This window comes from Salvelinus namaycush, chromosome 3 (genome assembly GCF_016432855.1).
Source record: "Salvelinus namaycush isolate Seneca chromosome 3, SaNama_1.0, whole genome shotgun sequence".
Taxonomy (NCBI): Eukaryota; Metazoa; Chordata; class Actinopteri; order Salmoniformes; family Salmonidae; genus Salvelinus; species Salvelinus namaycush.
The window spans coordinates 73565956-73586879 of NC_052309.1; the positions used below are offsets into that span (position 1 = coordinate 73565956).

The 20924-nt window shown below is 43.3% G+C and overlaps 2 protein-coding genes across 2 annotated transcripts; one reads left to right on the forward strand and one right to left on the reverse strand.

Annotated features, from left to right (window-relative positions):
* Positions 1–1310: 1310 nt before the first annotated feature.
* On the forward strand, positions 1311–6004 carry LOC120037705 (thyrotroph embryonic factor-like). Its single transcript, XM_038983697.1, has 4 exons — positions 1311–1576; positions 2270–2680; positions 3077–3294; positions 3557–6004. Exons 1-4 carry the CDS (start codon positions 1537–1539, stop codon positions 3770–3772), a joined length of 885 nt encoding a protein of 294 aa, XP_038839625.1. The 5' UTR covers positions 1311–1536; the 3' UTR covers positions 3773–6004.
* Positions 6005–15210: 9206 nt separating this feature from the next.
* On the reverse strand, positions 15211–20682 carry LOC120037715 (protein Tob2-like). Its single transcript, XM_038983705.1, has 2 exons — positions 20501–20682; positions 15211–18606 (listed from the first exon to the last, which is right to left on the reverse strand). Exon 2 carries the CDS (start codon positions 18327–18329, stop codon positions 17115–17117), a length of 1215 nt encoding a protein of 404 aa, XP_038839633.1. The 5' UTR covers positions 18330–18606; positions 20501–20682; the 3' UTR covers positions 15211–17114.
* Between the last annotated feature and the right edge of the window lie 242 nt (positions 20683–20924).

A 20924-nucleotide genomic window follows, 5' to 3' on the forward strand; every position in this document is an offset into this window, starting at 1 on the left:
TGAGGGGATATGACTCATATGTTATTAACACATTTCCAATCCAATGGTAGAACGGTTACGCTGGGTGTAAATACATGATAGGGACACGCCAGCTGTTCAGTGTAGTGCGAGCTCGTGCTTCCTGGGCTACGGTCGCCCTGCTTTTGCACGTGCCATAACCACGCCCCTCAACAGCTTGTCTCTGCACGTGAAGGAGAGAAAAGAACACACGTGTTTTGTTTGGCCACGAGTGTGGATACAAATGTATCAATGTATAATGCATCCAGTCATCATGTCGTGCGGAGGAGAAACTGGATGCATTGCATCGTCATTTAAAACGTATGTAAGTATCCAACGTCGATGGATCCTCAACTAGATTCAGCCGCGGGCCATTTTTTTCTTGAGTGGGTGGTCGGGGGCGGACTATAATAAAAAAAAATAAAAGTAGACTGCAAATTAACCGCAAGAAGCCTTAACAATGGCGCTCATTGTAAGAGTAGGGACGTTCACCCCGGTGTCATGGCTAAATTCCCAACCTGGCCACATTCCATCATGGCCACCTAATCACCCCCCTCATTCCTAATTGGCATATATCACTCCTCACCTGTCCAACTGGTGGCTATTGTGCGGTGAGAGTTCTGGCACAATCCCTGTGCATCACTGAGGTGGGTGCTACTCATTGATGTTGGGTGAGGTGAGTTTCACCCTACTATGTAAGGAGTACCTCAGTTGGTAGAAAAGTGCTATATAAATCCAATTAATTATTATTATACGACCACATATGTCTATATGAGTGGGAATACTGGGGAACAGATGTTCAAAATTAAAATCAATTGGAGCTGATTTCCTGGTGTTTTTATCTCCAACAATGAAAACAAAACATGTCTTATTTTTTTCTCAGAAAACTTGGGGGGGCAAATAAAACCGCCGCCGGTTGGGGAAGCCTGGCCTACCACGATTTGATGTAGCCTAGTAGTTGACATCAAATGTCGCGAAGCATCCTTATCCTTGTCCTCGTCCTCGTCTCCTCCAGTTCCCAGGGTCAGTGAATGGCCATAGTCATACAGTTCTAGATCTATCTGGTTTAGCTAAATGTAGCAACAATAGGAGTCAGGAGACACTATATTGACATTCTGCACGCAATGTACAGTTATTTCCGTGCGAAGGCTTGAAACGGAGTGTTGCTTCAGCCAATGAGCTCCCGGTGTGTAATACTGCTTCTGTTTTGACTGGCTCACCAGCGAGTTTTCTATGTCAGCTACTTAACATTAAAAGATACATATGTGACCAATCCACGCCGAGTATTTTCTGAAGAGGCGTATAGCTCATGAATAAGAAAACAGTGCTCGCAGTAGGCTACGACCATCGGGATCTGTGGTGTTTGTTTTGACAACGTTTTAATTTGTGAAACAGGTTTCAAAGCAACAGACTGAAACACTGCTTTGACTTCATTTATCCACGGATATTGCTAACAGTGCCTGGGAAACTACACTCAAGGCGCCTCTGCAGCCTAGGTCGGATCCACAGAAATCGTTTCCTATTGTTTTGAAGAAGATTATGGACATTCCCCCACCTAATATTCTAGAAGGCGACGATGGTAAGACTAGCCTACTTGTGTCGTTGTGGATGAATTGAGAGATCCTTTCCAATGTCCACATTTTCTATGTGAACTGCATTGATCTGATGTGGACGTTGACTTCGCGGACATGTTGACTGGTGTATGGAGACGTAGTAGTGCTTTTAATGAGCGTGTGTGTGTACCTTCAAACAACTGGACACATTTTTTTTTTTTTTAAATCTGCTATGTTTGATCATTATATATGACTAGTTCAATAGTTGTTCAAATGTGACAAGTATAGAGCAGTACTGGGGAAGGAAACCCTTTGTACTTTCTGATTGCTGTTCCAGTTTCCCCTGAGGCACTGAACTGAGTGAGGGAGGGAAAAGAACATAAAGTTCTCACACCTCCCTACTTGTCCTAGAGCACTGCAGTCAAACCGTTTTTCACATACAATATGAGTACATCATTTTCTTGCATTTGAAGGGCAATTAATATTTTTTTCACGTTCGTTTTTGTGTTTAGAGGCTGTGTTGACAAGTCCAGATTTCCCTTCCCCATTGTTTATGGGTTGATGCAGCCCCCTTTTCCCTCATTCTGTCATTTCACCACTTATTTTTTCTACTTCTTTCCATGACATCAGACTTCTATCTTCCTTTATTTGCCATCCTGTTTGTGTTCACATGGTCGTGCAACCTTCACCCATTATGCTCTTCACGGTTATCTCCACAGAAATAGAGAAGAAGAAGTTGTGCTCTGCTGATAATGGCGAGGCCGGTGTTGGAGGGGCCAGTGGTGGGACTGGAGGTACCGGCATTGGAGGGGTGTCCGCCTCCCTTACGCCTGCCATCTGGGAGAAGACCATCCCCTATGATGGGGAGACCTTCCACTTGGAGTACATGGACCTGGATGAGTTCCTGCAGGAGAATGGCATCCCAGTCACCCTAGAGGAGGAGCTGCAGAAGAGCCTGGCCCAGGTGGAAACCAAGGGGACAAGACCCCCTTTCACCACCTCTGACACAGAGACTGTCACACTCACCTTAGAGCCAGCTGAACAAGAGAAGGAAGAAGAAGATGGGGACGATGAAGATGCTGTGTCTGGGTTTGAAGCAGCGGAGGTTGAAGTGTCTAAAAATAAAAAAGGTACATTGTTGGGGCCCATTGTTAAAAGCCCAGACATGGTACCACTGTAAAACATTCTACCTTTGAACTCAACATGCACATACACTGACACTGTAATAGACGCTTGCAACATGCTGACACTAGATACTCCCATATTGTATTCAAATGTCAAATAGACTTACCCGACACACTCGACACACATGTACATGTGAAACCTGAGCTCTACAGCATTAACAAATAGCAGTATTAGTATGTATTAGTATGACCTTAGTATGTCTTAAGGAAAAAATCTAGCAAACAGTTAGAATTTTCTATTAACTATAGCCTTCAAGATTATAAGAACATACTTAACAGCCACCAAAATAAAAAAATATATAAACTCATACTCATCATTGAACTGACTTTGTCTCCCTCTAGAGGGGAAGTCTGCAGACCGACTCACACCCACTCCCATCGACCCGGAGGACATTGAGGTGGACATCAACTTCCAGCCGGACCCCACAGACCTGGTGCTGTCCAGTGTGCCTGGGGGTGAGCTGTTCAACCCACGCAAACACAAGTTCTCTGACGAGGACCTCAAACCACAGCCCATGATCAAGAAGGCCAAAAAGGTCTTTGTGCCCACTGAGCAGAAGGTAAGATGACCGGTGAATATTTGTTTCAGGGAGGTGATGAATGATGGAACTGGTTGTTCTGAAGTAGGATAATGAGAATGTAGCCACTGCAATTGGGAACCAAATAATTATTGGTTGATGAAGATTGTAGTATCACTATGTTACACCAGAACAATTCATGAGTGAGTAGTAAGCCATGAAATAAAGGGGCTTGTCTGGGATTAGGGATGTTTCCACAACACTGATTCTATTATTTTGTATTAAAATCCTCTGTCTCCCACAGGACGATAAATACTGGTCGAGGAGGAAGAAGAACAATGTGGCAGCCAAACGTTCACGTGACGCCCGGCGGCTGAAGGAGAACCAGATCACAGTGCGCGCTTCGTTTCTGGAGAGGGAAAATGCTGCGTTGCGGCAACAAGTGGCTGAGTTGCGAAAGGACTGTGGTCGCTGCAAGAACATCATGTCCCGATATGAAGCCAAATACGGACCATTGTAAGGGACAAACTTTATCTTTCAAGAAAATAACCGAAAAATAAAAACGCCCCCCAAAATGCAGACACAAAGAGAATCTGAATTGCACTGCTTTCATGGTGAACGCCGGTCACTGCGTCAAGTTCTAGATCCTTTCCAACATGACAGTGGAGGCATGGATACACACTGTCAGTGAGCCAGGCAGCAACATGGCGAGAGGTGGACACGAAGACTGGCTCCTACACATACAGGGACTCAATTACAGACATAACATGTATATTGTCTACTGCTAGTCAGGTCTTATCACTGGCCAGAGAAGTCAGAGAAAGCTGGTGGAGAAAAGCAGGCTTGTGAAAAGAAGCGCTTAAACGTTACACACACACATTTATACAGCGTATTAATGGGTTGTTTTGTGGACCAAAGCATGAACATCATCAGTGATGAGTAGTGAATATTGAAAGTTGTCCCCCTGCCCTCTTCCCACTGTTTGCAGTAACTGACTGTCTCTCTCCTCTGTTTCAAGTACTCATGCAGAGGCTCTGAAGAAGGACATGTGAACTCTTGATTTATTCATAATTGGGTAGGGGAGAAAACAATGAATAACAGAACTGACAGATTGAGGGTTGCACCTCCGTGACCGTACACAGGAAATAATTGATATTGGTCAGACAAAGGGCGAGATAGTGGTGTTTTCCTGTCACAGCTCGTCTATGTCTGTCTTTGTTTGTACCACACACTGAAGTGTGTGTGTGGAGAGAATTCTTTGTACATAGTTTTCTCCCTGCACCACATAGATTGTGTTACCCCTGTTTTGCACTTAACCCTTCCAAAGCAACACCTTGTGGGTGAAGATTAGATATAGGGCCGGGTGGGTACTTTTTTCCTATTACGACATGACCCACACATTTTAAGCAATTGTTTATACAAAAACTAACTCTGCTTCTAATATCTTTCCCCAAAAAACAGTCATTTTGGGGGAAAGAGGTGTTTTAAAAAGTAGTATGGCCTTTCTAGGGAGTTTTTTCTAGCCACTGTGCTTCTACACCTGCATTGCTTGCTGTTTGGGGTTTTAGGCTGGGTTTCTGTACAGCACTTTGAGATATCAGCTGATGTAAGAAGGGCTTTATAAATAAATTTGATTTGATATGGCACGGACTGTCTTTTCTCAGTATGTTTATTGCTCATAGATCAGGCATTTATAAGGGCCCTCACTGGTGGAGGGGTATTTAATATGTTTGTTGGTTTATTTCATTGTTCACTGCAAGTAGAGGGCACTGTATATTTGTGCCTCCTGTAGTTTGTCTGGGATTAAGAGTCAGTTATTTTGTCAATACCTGTGTCTTTTTATCTTAATTTACTGCTATTCCTTATGTTTGTTGAATAGCTATTATGATCAATGCTGTATTTATTCTAACAATGCATCTTGATTGATGTGCAACAATCTGTCAGATTTATATTTCTTTAGAGGAAAGAAAACAATGAACCAATGACTAAGCAGGGATCTCAATGGACAAACTGTGGTTTTTGATTTTTTTTTTTAACAGGTTTTCAACAAGAATTTTACAGAAATATATATTTTTTTCTAAAGACAATTTCCTATTTACCTCATCCAACACTTCCATTGTTTAATGCTCCTATCTTATTGGATGCCAATAATTTTGGAGGGTTGGGGTGCCTATGACAATGTTGACAGGAATTGTGAGCACAAGAAAGATGGTTTTGGTTAAGTTTGATCAAAAATGATAGGTCTCAATTGTTGCAAATACTACATAGCAGACTTAAGTAAAGGGACTCAATCTCTTAAGTGTCTGATGAATTTGTGTTCCTGTGCCGATCTTCATTATGATGCATATTAGAATGATTATGATGCATATTATCATTATGATGCATATTATCATGATGCATATTAAAATGATAGGCCTCAATTGTTGCAAATACTACATAGCAGACTGTTAAGTAAAAGGACTCAATCTTTTAAGTGTCTGATGAATTTGTGTTCCTGTGCCGATCTTCATTATGATGCATATTAGAATCATACATGTGGCAATAATATTAATTTTACTCTGCTTTGTTTCTGGTGTGTTTCTGTAAAATAACTATGATAGACAAAATGTTGAAATGGCGCAAAGTCATGTGTGCTTCCAATTAAGTTTCCCAGTAATCCTGCTGCACGAAAATGTGTTAATGGTGTAATGTTTGCATATGTTTTACACTAAGTGTATGTACTTATGTCTGTAAATTAAAGGATCAAAACAAATATTTCCTGAATTTGCTTCAATGGAAGGCATTGCATTGCGCTGACATTCTTATCTTGTATGCTTAGGCATATATTGTAGTTGTTTAAACAGTGATTTTAAGATTGGTGCAGATTCTTGTCAGATCGATAGACCAACATTTAGGTATGATAGTCATTTTAGTATGATATGAAGTTAAAGCTGGTTCAAAGCCAGTTTGTATGTAGAAATGAAACTCAAGTTGTCCCAAACTATGTTAATTTTCTTTGTAGAAATTCCTCTACAATCTACATGACAAAGCAAAAACAGGTTTTTATAAATGTTTGCACGTGTAAAAAATGTAATAACTATTCAAAGTACTTTACTTAGTACTTTGTTGAAGCACCTTTGGCAGCAATTACAGCCTCACGTCTTCTTGGGTATGACGCCACACACCTGCATTTGGGGAGTTTCTCCAATTTTTCTCTGCAGATCCTCTGTCAGGTTGGATTGGGGAGCATCACTGCACAGCTATTTTCAGGTCTCCAGAGATGTTCGATCAGGTTCAAGTCCAGGCTCTGGCTGGGCCACTGAAGGACATTCAGAGACTTGTCCCGCTGCCACTCCTGCATTGTCTTATTAAAGGGGGATAACCTAGTCAGTTGTACAACTGAATGCCTTCAACTGAAATGTGTCTTCTGCATTTAACCCAACTCCTCTGAATCAGATTGGTGCAGGAGGCTACCTTAATCGACATCCCTGTTTTCAGCGCCCGGGGAACAGTGGGTTAACTGACTTACTCAGTGGCAGAACAACAGATTTTTTACCTTGTTAGCTCTGGGATTTGATCCAGCAACCTTTCGGTTACTGGCCCAACACTCTAACCACTAGGCTACCTGCTGCGCCATATACAGAGGGTACCGGGACTAAGTCAATGTGCGGGGGTACAGGTTAGTCGAGGTAATTTGTACATGTAAGTAGGGGTGAAGTGACTATAATAAACAGCGTAGCAGCAGTGTAAAAAACAAATGGAGGGGTGGGGGGTGTCAATGTAAACCGTCCGGTGGCCATTTGATTAATTGTTTAGCAGTCTTATGGCTTGGGGGTAGAAGCTGTTAATTAAGGAGCCTGTTGGTCCTAGACTTGGCGCTCCGGTACCGCTTGCCGTGCGGTAGCAGAGAAAACAGTCTATAACTTGGGTGACTTGGGTCTTTGAACATTTTGGCTGTGTGCTTAGGGTCGTTGTCCTGTTGGAAGGTGAACCTTCGCCCCAGTCTGAGGTCCTGAGCGCTCTGGAGCAGGTTTTCCTCAAGGATCTCTCTGTACTTTGCTCCGTTCATTTTTTCCCTCAACCCTGACTAGTCTCTCAGTCCCTGATGCTGAAAAACATCCCCACAGCATGATGCTGCCACCACCATGCTTCACCGTAGGGATGGTGCCTGGTTTCCTCCAGACGTGACGCTTGGCATTCAGGCCAAAGAGTTCAATCTTGGTTTCATCAGACCAGAGAACCAAGTTTCTCATTGTCAGAGTCCTTTAGTGCCTTTTGACGAACTCCAAGTGGGCTGTCATGTGCCTTTTACTGAGGAGTGGCTTCCATCTGGCCACTCTATCATAAAGGCCTGATTGGTGGAGTGCTGCAGAGATGGTTCTCCCATCTCCACAGAGGAACTCTGGAGCTCTGTCAGAGTGCCCATCGGGTACTTGATCACCTCCCTGATCAAGGCCCTTCTTCCCCAATTGCTCAGTTTGGCTGGGCGGCCAGAGTCTTAGTGGTTCCAAACTTCTTCCATTTAAGAATGATGGAGGCCACTGTGTTCTTGGGGACCTTCAATGTTGCAGACATTTGTTGGTACCCTTCCAAAGATCTGTGCCTCGACACAATCCTGTCTCGGAGCTCTACGGACAATTCCTTCGACCTTACGGCTTGGTTTTTGCTCTGACATGCACTGTCAACTGTGGGACGTTATATAGACAGGTGTGTGCCTTTCCAAATCATGTCCAATTCAATTGAATTGATACTGATAATCTATTATTGAGAAGAGAATTGTATTGGATTCACCGTTTGTGTACCATGTCTCCTAGAGGTCTGAACCAAGAGTTTAATATCAGACTCTTTCTTACATGAATATGTCACTTTGATTTGTCTTGCCTTCCAGGTCACCTACTTGGTCATTTTGGAAAATATACACTGCTCAAAAAAATAAAGGGAACACTTAATCAACACAATGTAACTCCAAGTCAATCACACTTCTGTGAAATCAAACTGTCCACTTAGGAAGCAACACTGATTGACAATAAATTTCACATGCTGTTGTGCAAATGGAATAGACAACAGGTGGAAATTATAGGCAATTAGCAAGACACCCCCAATAAAGGAGTGGTTCTGCAGGTGGTGACCACAGACCACTTCTCAGTTCCTATGCTTCCTGGCTGATGTTTTGGTCACTTTTGAATGCTGGCGGTGCTTTCACTCTAGTGGTAGCATGAGACGGAGTCTACAACCCATACAAGTGGCTCAGGTAGTGCAGCTCATCCATGATGGCACATCAATGCGAGCTGTGGCAAGAAGGTTTGCTGTGTCTGTCAGCGTAGTGTCCAGAGCATGGAGGCGCTACCAGGAGACAGGCCAGTACATCAGGAGACGTGGAGGAGGCCGTAGGAGGGCAACAACCCAGCAGCAGGACCGCTACCTCCGCCTTTGTGCAAGGAGGAGCAGGAGGAGCACTGCCAGAGCCCTGCAAAATGACCTCCAGCAGGCCACAAATGTGCATGTGTCTGCTCAAACGGTCAGAAACAGACTCCATGAGGGTGGTATGAGGGCCCGACGTCCACAGGTGGGGGTTGTGCTTACAGCCCAACACCGTGCAGGACGTTTGGCATTTGCCAGAGAACACCAAGATTGGCAAATTCGCCACTGGCGCCCTGTGCTCTTCACAGATGAAAGCAGGTTCACACTGAGCACGTGACAGATGTGACAGAGTCTGGAGACGCCGTGGAGAACGTTCTGCTGCCTGCAACATCCTCCAGCATGACCGGTTTGGCGGTGGGTCAGTCATGGTGTGGGGTGGCATTTCTTTGGGGGGCCGCACAGCCCTCCATGTGCTCGCCAGAGGTAGCCTGACTGCCATTAGGTACCGAGATGAGATCCTCAGACCCCTTGCGAGACCATATGCTGGTGCGGTTGGCCCTGGGTTCCTCCTAATGCAAGACAATGCTAGACCTCATGTGGCTGGAGTGTGTCAGCAGTTCCTGTAAGAGGAAGGCATTGATGCTATGGACTGGCCCGCCCGTTCCCCAGACCTGAATCCAATTGAGCACATCTGGGACATCATGTCTCGCTCCATCCACCAACGCCACGTTGCACCACAGACTGTCCAGGAGTTGGCGGATGCTTTAGTCCAGGTCTGGGAGGAGATCCCTCAGGAGACCATCCGCCACCTCATCAGGAGCATGCCCAGGCGTTGTAGGGAGGTCATACAGGCACGTGGAGGCCACACACACTACTGAGCCTCATTTTGACTTGTTTTAAGGACATTACATCAAAGTTGGATCAGCCTGTAGTGTGGTTTTCCACTTTAATTTTGAGTGTGACTCCAAATCCAGACCTCCATGGGTTGATAAATTTGATTTCCATTGATCATTTTTGTGTGATTTTGTTGTCAGCACATTCAACTATGTAAAGAAAAAGTATTTAATAAGAATATTTCATTCATTCAGATCTAGGATGTGTTATTTTAGTGTTCCCTTTATTTTTTTGAGCAGTGTATTATTTTCTGGAACTAGTACATGTACCCATCTCCTTGTTATTAAATTATTAGAGATAGACAAATTGTTTTTGCACCCACCATGCATCATATCTGCAATGGTCATGTGAGGTGAAATGTGTATATTTTGGGATATGAGCACTCAGTTTGTTTGTTCGACCTGACGAAGATCCGTTTTAGATCGGAACGTTGTCAGTAAAGCGGTGAATTGGGAGCTTTAACAGTGTGCGGGCATTCTTGTTCTATACTAGTATTCTTTATTGGCCCAGCACCTATGTTTTTAAGGATGTGCGTATGACCACAAACTTTTCAATCAATTGAATTTACCACAGGTGGACTCCAATCAAGTTGTAGAAACATCTCAAGGATGGTCATTGGAAATAGGATGCACCTGAGCTCAATTTCTAGACGTATAGGAAAGGGTCTGAACACTTACGTAAATGTGATATTTCAGTTTTTAATTTTAAATACCTTTTCGCTTTGTCATTATGGGGTATCGTGTGTAGACTGATGAGGATTTAAAAAAGAAACATTTTTAGAATAAGGCTGTAACGTAACAAAATGTGAAAAAAGGTTAGAGGTTTGAACACTTCCCGAATGCACTGTATATACATAAGTATATATTGGCAGTATAGTATATATATTGGCAAACATTGGCAGTAGAATGGCCTTACTGAAGAGCTCAGTGACTTTCAACGTGGCACTGTAATAGGATGCCACCTTTCCAACAAGTCAGTATGTCAAATTTCTTCTCTGCTAGAGCTGCCCTGGTCAACTGTATTGTGAAGTGGAAACGTCTAAAAGTAACAACGGCTCAGCCGTGAAGTGGTAGGCCACACAAGCTCACAGAACGGGATCGCAAAGTGTGCATACAAATTGTCTGTCCTTGGTTGCAACACTACAGAGTTCCAAACTGCCTCTGGAAGCAACGTCGGCACAATAACTGTTCATCGGGAGCTTCATTAAGTAGGTTTCCATGGCCGAGCAGCCACACACAAGCCTAAGATCACCATGCGTCAGAAGGGCCTCCCGGGTGGCGCAGTGGTCTAGGGCACTGCATCGCAGTGCTAGCTGCGCCACCAGAGTCTCTGGGTTCGCGCCCAGGCTCTGTCGCAGCCGGCCGCGACCGGGAGGTCCGTGGGGCGACGCACAATTGGGCTAGCGTCGTCCGTCCGGGTTAGGGAGGGTTTGGCCGGTAGGGATATCCTTGTCTCATCGCGCTCCAGCGACTCCTGTGGCGGGCCGGGCGCAGTGCGCGCTAACCAAGGGGGCCAGGTGCACGGTGTTTCCTCCGACACATTGGTGCGGCTGTCTTCCGGGTTGGAGGCGCGCTGTGTTAAGAAGCAGTGCGGCTTGGTTGGGTTGTGCTTCGGAGGACGCGTCGCTTTCGACCTTCGTCTCTCCCGAGCCCGTACGGGAGTTGTAGCGTTGAGACAAGATAGTAATTACTAGCGATTGGATACCACGACAATTGGGGAGAAAAGGGGAGAAAAAATAAATAAAATAAAAATAAATTTAAATTAAAAAGAAATTAAAAAAGAAAAAAAAGAAAGATCACCATGCGTCGGCTGGAGTGGTGTAAAGCGCCAAGCCATTGACTCTGGAGCAGGAGAAACGTGTTCTCTGGAGTGATGAATCATGCTTCACCATCTGGCAGTCCGACGGACAAATCTGGATTTGGCGGATGCTAGGAGAACGCTACCTGCCCCAATGCATAGTGCTAACTGTGAAGTTTGGTGGAGGAGGAATAATGGTCTGGGGCTGTTTTTCATGGTTTGGGCTAGGCCCCTTAGTTCCAGTGAAGGGAAATCTTAACACTACAGCATACAATGACATTCTAGACGATTCTGTGCTTCCAACTTTTTGGCAACAGTTTGGGGAAGGCCCTTTCCTGTTTCAGCATGACTATGTCCCTGCGCACAAAGCGAAGGGCATACAGAAATGTTTTGTCGAGATCGGTGTGGAAGAACTTGACTGAACTGCACAAAACCCTGACCTCAACCCCATCGAACACCTTTGGGATGAATTGGAACGCAGACTGCAAGCCAGGCCTAATCACCCAACATCAGTGCCGACCTCACTAATTCTCTTGTGGCTGAATGGAAGCCACTCCCCGCAGCAATGTTCCAACATTTAGTGGAAAGCCTTCCCAGAGGAGTGGAGGCTGTTATAGCAGCAAAGGGGGGGACCAACTCCATATTAATGCCCATGATTTTGGAATGAGATGATTGACGAGCCGGTGTCCACATACTTTTGGTCATGTAGTGTACTTCCTATTTTTAGCGCCACCTTTACTGTTGTAGCGTTTGATCTTGGGCATTCACAAGGTTATAAATGATTCCTTTTATTTTAGTTTGAAACATCTTGTAAAATACTAAATATTTATTTTGAAATGAACTGGACGTTAGCTTTTTGTGACGTCAGATGTTTGTTTTTGGTTCCTTATGTTACACGTGTTTCAGGATAAGGAAGTCTTCTCAATGAGGTGGTGGGGACTGAATTATTCCTTTTTACATGGTTCATGAATACAATTACAGTTACTTCCTACCAGATCTGCATAGAAAACCGTTATAAAAGATACCAACTCCAGGCTGAAACAGTCCTTCACAATTCAAACAGCCAAGGTCATCCTAAAAGAATAGCCTCTTTGTATGTAGAAAACAGTCCCAAAACAATTATAACGGTCTCTTTTAACAGCTATAATACTCCTGATAGGATAAACATTACTTTGAGGACATTTCAAACTTTGCCTGTTAAGTGCATTTTTTTTCAACTCTTAAATTAAGATGCATTTCCTGTTGTGTTTTTTAATCTGTATGTACCCATGTATGGGATACGTATCATGCATATTAATGAAGTGGAATTCAATGAAAGGTGAGCCCTTGCCTTGAGCTTGCCTGACCAATCGACCAACAGCAGTGATTTTTACCAACGATGACAGGATGCACATTGTGATGCTGGGAGACAAACAGGGAGCACATCACTCTTCTTGCCTCATGCACACAAACACATGCGCTGTTTATCACACACGCACATAGACACACAGACACACAAAAACAGAGATTTGAGGTCCTCTGTTTCTGCTCTGCCTATCCCCCTACCTCATCTACATTAGTATTCCAATGGAGTATGAGATGTTGCGTAATGATCACATCCACACACAGGGGAGCAGTGTTGCATAAACACAGCCTCAAAGACAAGGGGGGATAGAGGAGAGGGGTGGTGAGGGACGAGTGGGGAAATGTGATGGGATAGAGAGCAGAAAGGCTAAGGGGAAAAATAGGGATTTGGTGAGAGAACAGAGCGGCGATAAAGGGAAGATGAGAGGGTGATGGAGGAGGGGAATGAGATGTGGTGAGTGGGTGGTGAGGAGATAAAGGGAGCCAAGGAGTAGCTGACCAAGCATGTTAATGCCAAACATCGACACGCCATAGGAGAGCAGAGCCCAGTGGAGTCACAACAGGGAGTCATGCAAAACATCTGACAGATATACTAACAGTCAAAATAATGCACCGGTCATATTTCGAGATGATGAAATTAGGCAATATTTGTCTGGGGTCTAAGTAGAAGAGTTTGTGAGATGAGCTATTTGAGATTTTCATACCTGGGTTGAATTATTAATCAGACTTCAATTTGCTTACATCAATATTAGAATGTATTGCAATGCTATGAAATACATGTTTATTTTCTACAACCTTGCGTGGGCTTTTTATACCGCAGGAACATAAATACTAGAAGAATTCATGATCACAAGTAGGCCATCAGACACTATTCTAAATCATTTTGTAATAATTATTTTGCCAGGATTTGTCACATTTGACAAACTGAAAGACAAAAATGACAAGAGAATTAGATTATTTTCCATGCTTATTTTTGGAATTGTTTTATTACAAACTTAAAAAAGAATCTGATACAATAAGAAAGTGCAGTAGTAAGTCCCCATTCCCATGGGGGAGCACAGAAAACAGGTCATTGCATTTCAGTAGTGAAAGGTTCATATACATCTACAGGGTGTACAGATCAGATACAAAATAGGAAAATGATAACAAAATACAGGCAAAAGAGAAAGTACTATATTAATATATCTTACTTTTAAATTATATCCATTTATTCTTAAAATGTTAAATAGAAAATACTTCTTTATTACAACAAAATATTCCAAAGTGCTAAATAAAACACACATAGATAGATATAAGCAAAAGACAGAATACAAAACTCTGTTTCTCACTTTGATTCAATCCTGGTGGTAGAACAGCCTGCTTTTAGTGTGGATTTAAAAACCAAGTATTTTTAATTACAATACTTGGAGAGGATAGTGTAATCTGTTACTAATTTTTAAATGCAAGACGTATACCAACAGCCAACCACTATACCGCAACAAAACACTGTCCATCCTGTGACCAAAAAGTGAAACAACGTGAAACAATATTTATAGTCTTCCTGTAATCCATCAGAACTTCCAAGTAGAGCAGCCCCCATCCCTCAAACGTCACAGTCCTCTGGCCTTCCCATTGGCAGGCAGTCAGTGACCGCAACATGGCCTCCAAGCCACCACTCAAACCTCCAGACCTGCTTTGCAGGCACAGGGAATTAAATACAGCACACATCCGATTACCAAGAGTACTCTGACCATTATTTAAGCAATGGGGGGCGGCAGCACTTTGGGATGCTCGTAGGGATTTTGGAAACCAAAAAATCTAACTGAATCAACAAGCACAAATAAAAAAATAGCTCTATCCATCACTAGGCTGTCCCCCACCAGGATTGACCAGTCACTGATCATAATCACAGCACATTCAATGACTATCCTCCTCCTAAACCTACTTGGAACACTTGACTTGAAATGTATTGGAATATTTGTGGTTAAAAAGGGCTAAGACCTCCCCCCCCACACACAATTGTGGTCTAGAATATGGCGTTAGTTACACATTGCACTGGACTAGGGTCGGTGTCTGTGTGAGTAAAGACAGTCTTAGTTATGGCTATAGTAGCGGGAGCAGGGGAATGTTACCACAAAATGGATGTGAGGTGAATACTCATCAAGGATTAGACTGCAGGAACGGGTTTTTTGCTTTCCCTCAGTCTTTGTGTGAGAATGAAATTGGCAGCCAATTCAGTCACAGTAGGACTGTTCAGGCACACAAATAAGGTTAGTGGTATAAAGCAAAGATTTATGGCACTGGACAATATGTAGATGGAATATGAATGAATAAGGGACAAAATTAGTAACATGAGCACTACTAAGGGGATTTGGTTTAAATGTGGAGATTTTGGTTTAAGTGTACGAACTATGAAGGAACAGAAATCTTACACAAGTTATCAGACTGCCCTTAGAAACAGACTGAGAATGATGCTGTCAGACTATCCACCCATTGTAAACATTCATCTCTGAAGCTCTTCAAAAACCCAATTTAACAAATTACATTTACCCGTCTTTTATTGGACAAATTCTGTACAAGGTACAATCCACATTCAATACTTTATTTTATACATCTTTATTTTTATTCCCAACTTGCATATATATTTAGTTATTTTTGTAAAAATAACTTCAGCACATAACTAAACAAAGGAAACCTGAACATAATATATACATATTCCTACTGTTATAACATCTCTCTCTCTCAACTTTACAAATGTACTTAATTACTTTTGAAAAAAATAGGAAAAATATAGAAAATTTAAAATAAATTACAAATGTAAAAATGACCCCTTTCCTCACAACCATTACAATTATAAAGAGATCCGCCCCTCCCCTCCCAACCCCTGGACGAAAAGATAAATAAACAGTTTGAATGACACGCATATGACCAACTATCACAGCAATTACCAGTGTACTTATGTTAGCTTATACACAGATGTTTACATGGCACAATCTAGAAAACATTCAGATGGCTAGGGACACTCCCCCTTCTATCCAAATACAAATCTCATTGGAACAGAACCAACATTTCTTAGCAGATGCAGCTGTAACATAATGGGCCAATAAGAAGAAAAAAATAATGTTTAGCGCCTTACATGACTGGGGGGTCACATAGCATCTATAGCCCAATAATATAAAGTGCTGGATGGCTCAAAAGGAAAGGCGGGGGCTGCCTGAACCCTGGTGACAATTACTGCCCCCTCGATTACCTATATGGAGCCAGGGTATCACCACCTTCTACATGAGAATGATCTGACATGGCATCATAAAGTGACAAAAACACAGGTTTTGTTAACATTCATAGTCCTGGAAATTGAAAAGGAAAACAGCTTTCATTATATGATGCTGGTCTCCCACTGGAGCAGCAACTGGAACAGAGATAATTAAGGGATTAAAGAGCAGGGGACCTAGCGTGAGCCTTTGGCTGCAACGCCACTAAAGTTCTACAGAAACGTGCTCCGGGTTTTAAAGTGTCAGTCTAAAGCCATTGCACCCAAGATGCCAAAAGGTGTTAAAACGTCATCGATGCCCCTGCCTTGCCATCCCTTTTTCCTCTCCTTACTCCCTCCTCGTCCTCCTTTCCCTGCAGAGTAAGACCTCTCCTTCATAGTCAGTCACGCTAAGCCATTCATCACAATTCCCATTGCTTAGCAGCATCCTATTCCCCTCCAACAACGCCCGTTCACCTTCACACACTGCTGACAGATTCGGTCTGTGTGTGTGTCTGTGAGATTAGTACGTCATTATATCTGAAGACAAAAATCAACTTGCCTCACATTCACCAAGGTTCGCTGACCTCCCTGGCAGTAATTCTTCCTGTCATGACAGATACATTTCCTCATACCCTGCACATTAAACCCTCCCTTTTCCCAAGACACTACACACAGGCTCCCTTTCTAAGCATGTCCATAACCAGATTTCAGAACTGACAAATGGCAAATACTGCTACCTCACGCCAAACCAATTCAGACATGTTTCAAGGCTCTAGTAATAGGCTCACTATATTCACAATGACCATACATTTAACACTTGTTAGCATGAATAAGACATCCCCAAACCCGCACAAACCCCTCTGTGCATTTTTGGTAACTAAGGCCGAGCAGATTGCAAAGCGCTAAGCTTTCTAAAGCCATTTTACAGGACATTGGTCCTTTTTCACAGCATAACTACCATACTGCTGTCAATAGACCAAAGCTGAAGGGCATTTTACTCTGCTGAACATTCAATGAAAATAATGTCTGTGCAATAGGAGGCTGGTTACTCCTCTGGTTAGAGAAACTGAAATCAAAATCCACAAAAAAACAAACATAAATGATATGGAAATAATCATATTGAAATATATAGTGGAGGTTGTAGTAGTAACAAAACTAATTCTACGCTATAGTATCACAGTAAGAACAATTTTCCCCCAAAAATACTTGAGCATTACTGCCCTACTGCTGCAACAGAAATACTCATAAGAAAGGCTTAGTTGGCCAGCACCACCGGCTGGAAGGCCTGGCTGGGATATTGCAGGTTATACCCCCCTATCCCCTCCACAAATGAGGGCTTCTCAATGTAAGAAATCCCACCGCTACCACCGATGATGCCAACAGCTGGACCAGGTGGGGGACTGGAGAATGGGTCAAATGAGGGGTGGGAGTGGGTGGGGTGAGGGAGCTGGAAGGGGCTTGAGTGTGGTAGTATGGGCGGAGCATCGTTGTCAAAGTATACGGGCCCTGGGGATGCCGGGTAAACAAACTCTTTGGCATTAGGGGAGAGCTGGCTGGGGATCTGAGCCCCCAGGGAGTGCAGGGAGACTGAGAGGGGCTTGTGTTTCAGCAGCCCTGGGGGAGAGATGTTGGTGGGGGAACAGGCGAGCATCCTCTGTGGCGGGGGCATGCCTACACCTGAGCCGCCAGCCGATCCGGAACCGCCACACTTCTTCATCTTGGTGGAGCCAAATTTTGTGGCGGCGAAACTGGCCGTGGTGAAGGTGATGGGCTGCAGTGGTAGACGGGTGCTGGGCAGTGCAGTCGTTGGCTGCTGAGAGGGGAGGTAAGGGAGTGCCCCACTTGGAGGGGAAGGTGTGGATGTGTTAGAGTGGGCCGTTGGGTTCGTGGGTGTGCTGGAGCTGGGATAGCTGAAAATCACTGGGCAGGATGAAGCCGAGAGAGGTGTGGGTGAGCTGGAGAGGGAAGGAAGCAGAACTGGAGATATCTGGGCTCCAATTGGAACAAACACCTGGGCCTCAGGGTTGAACCCTAAGCTCTTGGCCTCCTCTACCTCCATGTCCCCTTTACTCACTCCAATTACTACTTCCACCATTTCGCCTTCCCCACCTAAGCCGGATGGATCCTCCAAGTACAGGACCTTAACGGCTCCCTTCTCCCCGATTTGGTAGGACACCTCATAGGGGTCGATCCACACACTCAGCTCAGGGGGGACATTGGCACGCACTTCATCTGTGTCCAGTCCACTTCTCCTCGCAGCTAGCTCCACCACTGGGTCCCTGGGGGCCCCTAGGTGCAGGCAGCGGAAGGCAGAGCCCCGCAGAGGAGCTTCAGGGTACCAGTGGCCTTCATAGCGCGACAACAGTATCCGCTCCAACTCCTCCCCGAAGAGGTCAGCACGACGACGGGGCAGTTTGTTGTACAGGTAGGACACAATGAAATTCAGAGCTACCTTTACCTCTAGGTGCATGACTGTACCTGGCCAATGCAGTCTGGATAGCCAAGTATTCAAATCAAGCCCAAAATGAGACTATAATGGAACAGTTATCTCTGGCTTGTAGAAGTCTGATGTTTTCTTCTCCACTACATGTACCGCAGGTAAGTTGAAATCCGGCAGAATCTTTAAACCTCTTCCTGGGTGGTCAACATGGACAGACTTGGTGGCCAGGAGGCCAAAAACTAGTCCAACCAGTTGTTTTCAGTTGCCAGGTAACAAGACTTGACAGGTAAGGAGATGAGGAGTCCAACTGGTGGAAAAATAAAAACATGGTGTTATTTCTAGGAAGGTAAAAGGCAGACCAAATAGGTTCAACAGAAGGGATAATGAGTGAATGGGTTAGCCAGCTAACATGGAGGGGAGTAACAGATGCAGTGATCAAGGCAGAAAGCCATGATAATCTGCTTCTGCCAGATGCTTCACTACTCAGGATTACACAATTAGAGAAAGTTACAAATCAAACAGTGTAGGTGCGAGAGTAGGCTGTGGGTGTACTGTTCACATGTAAGCATGTTTTGCATACTGTAAATGGCACGGCACTGGCTACAGTGCATAAAGGACACCATTTCCCACCATGCAGCACTATTAACATCATCACAACACGTGCAATACATAGTCCACCTACGCACCATAAACATTGCCCAGCAGGCAGGATTACCCAGCAAGCTAAATTTAACAACTGTATACTTGAGATCTACGAGAACATGGTTATAATGTATGCATCAAGAACGATGAATGTTATATTGTGAATCAGATTAGGTTTAGAAAAAATATATAATTATTGATATGAGATATAGCTACTCTGTTTGCAGGCAGAACATTGCGTCGATGGCTAGAATATGGGCAAGAACAAGATACAATATACAACCTGACTTCGCTTGTTATTTAAGACCGTGTTTTACTTGTGTTAAATCTATGAAGAAGCTCATTTGGAGAGGTGTGAAACCGTTCAATAGGAGATGTTTGGCAGACAGCAAACACACTTTCACTACATTTAAATCAATGATAATGACATTTACAGTACAGCTTCGAAAAGCATTAACCACCATAGTCATTTCCAACATCCAATGTCATTCAATGTCATCCCTACAAAGCTGTTCTTTCATCTTTTCATATGCAGCTGGGACTTTATGTACAGTACAAAGTAAAACCTGTCATGTATCAAAATTGATCCTAGTTGTTAATTTTGACAATTGACCTATAATGCATATACTGTATTAGTTAATGCAACATTACTCAACCATGAACATGTTTGTTTGTCATAGATGTGTCCTACTACTAAGTAGACTACACAAGCCAACAGTAGTTACATGACCTAATCTGATAGTTGACATATTGTTTACAGTGCATCATCACCACCATAAAGCACACATCTGTCCACTCATTGTAACAACGTAGCAAGCTTATTCAAGTGAAAACTATACCTGTATATAGTAACAGAACACATTTCCCTAAATAATTTATAGGCAGGTAGCCTAATAGAAATAATAGAATAAAGAGAAAAAGTAGCAAACAGGATGTTGATACAATATGTAGGCAAACTTGGTTAACTCAAGCAAAACAATAGGCTACATACAGTAAAGCAATAGAGTGATGGTGTGCAATGACCGAGTAGCCTATATGGCTTTGAAGTGCCGTGGTGAAGCCTATCCCAAAGGTCCAATACCTACTTATCTACATGATGGCAATTCCACCTTTCAGCAAATAAGGACACATATACTATTCTTCTAACAAACTGGAAGATCTTAATTTATAAGGAGACTAATGAAGTGGTGAATGTTGCAGTCTCATGTCATTATATCGACCGAGGAGCAGGAATACAACAGCTCAATAATAAATTGGTCCTGCCCGAAAACAGGAATAAATGATCAGCTGTAACGTTATATGAGAAGAATAAACACAACTCGAATCTCAGATAGGAGTTCGAATGGGTCTGTCTAAAAATAAAAACATAATCTAAAATGGATGACAGAACCAATTACAGAGTCCGTTTCTCAAAAGGCAGGGCATCTTTGGAGAGTCCTAAAGCCTCTTTGATTAAATCATGAGGATGCACCATCTAGCCAAATGTACGGTTATGGCAGATACATAAAAATGTATGTCAATGCCATACATATTTATATGCGGACGCTGTGTATACTTACTAATGCAGCTTGTGTTCAGTTCCTGCGGTTTTAATTCCCGTATTTTACATTGCATTTGAAGGTGATGTGGCTTTTCAAAGTAGTTGTTTGGAGGCAGATATAATGTGATGTGTTAAATGGGTATTGAAACGTTCTTCTCGTCCATTTCCACAACCGACAGGTTGACTAAAACTGCCCGAGAAAACTTTAGTTTTTGACAACCTTGCGCATTTATACAGGACTATTTCGCCCACACCCCCTGTTCTATGACGTTAGTCTGAATAGGGACTACTTTCTTGATACTTTTGTAATGTACACTATCAAAAAACTCATACACACCTAGGAGAGAATAGTCGACCCTCAGTAATAAGCCTATAGTTTCAAAATAAGTAAATCATATGAAATAGGTTACAGGTAATTGACGATTGCAATTGCTGGTAGTTAT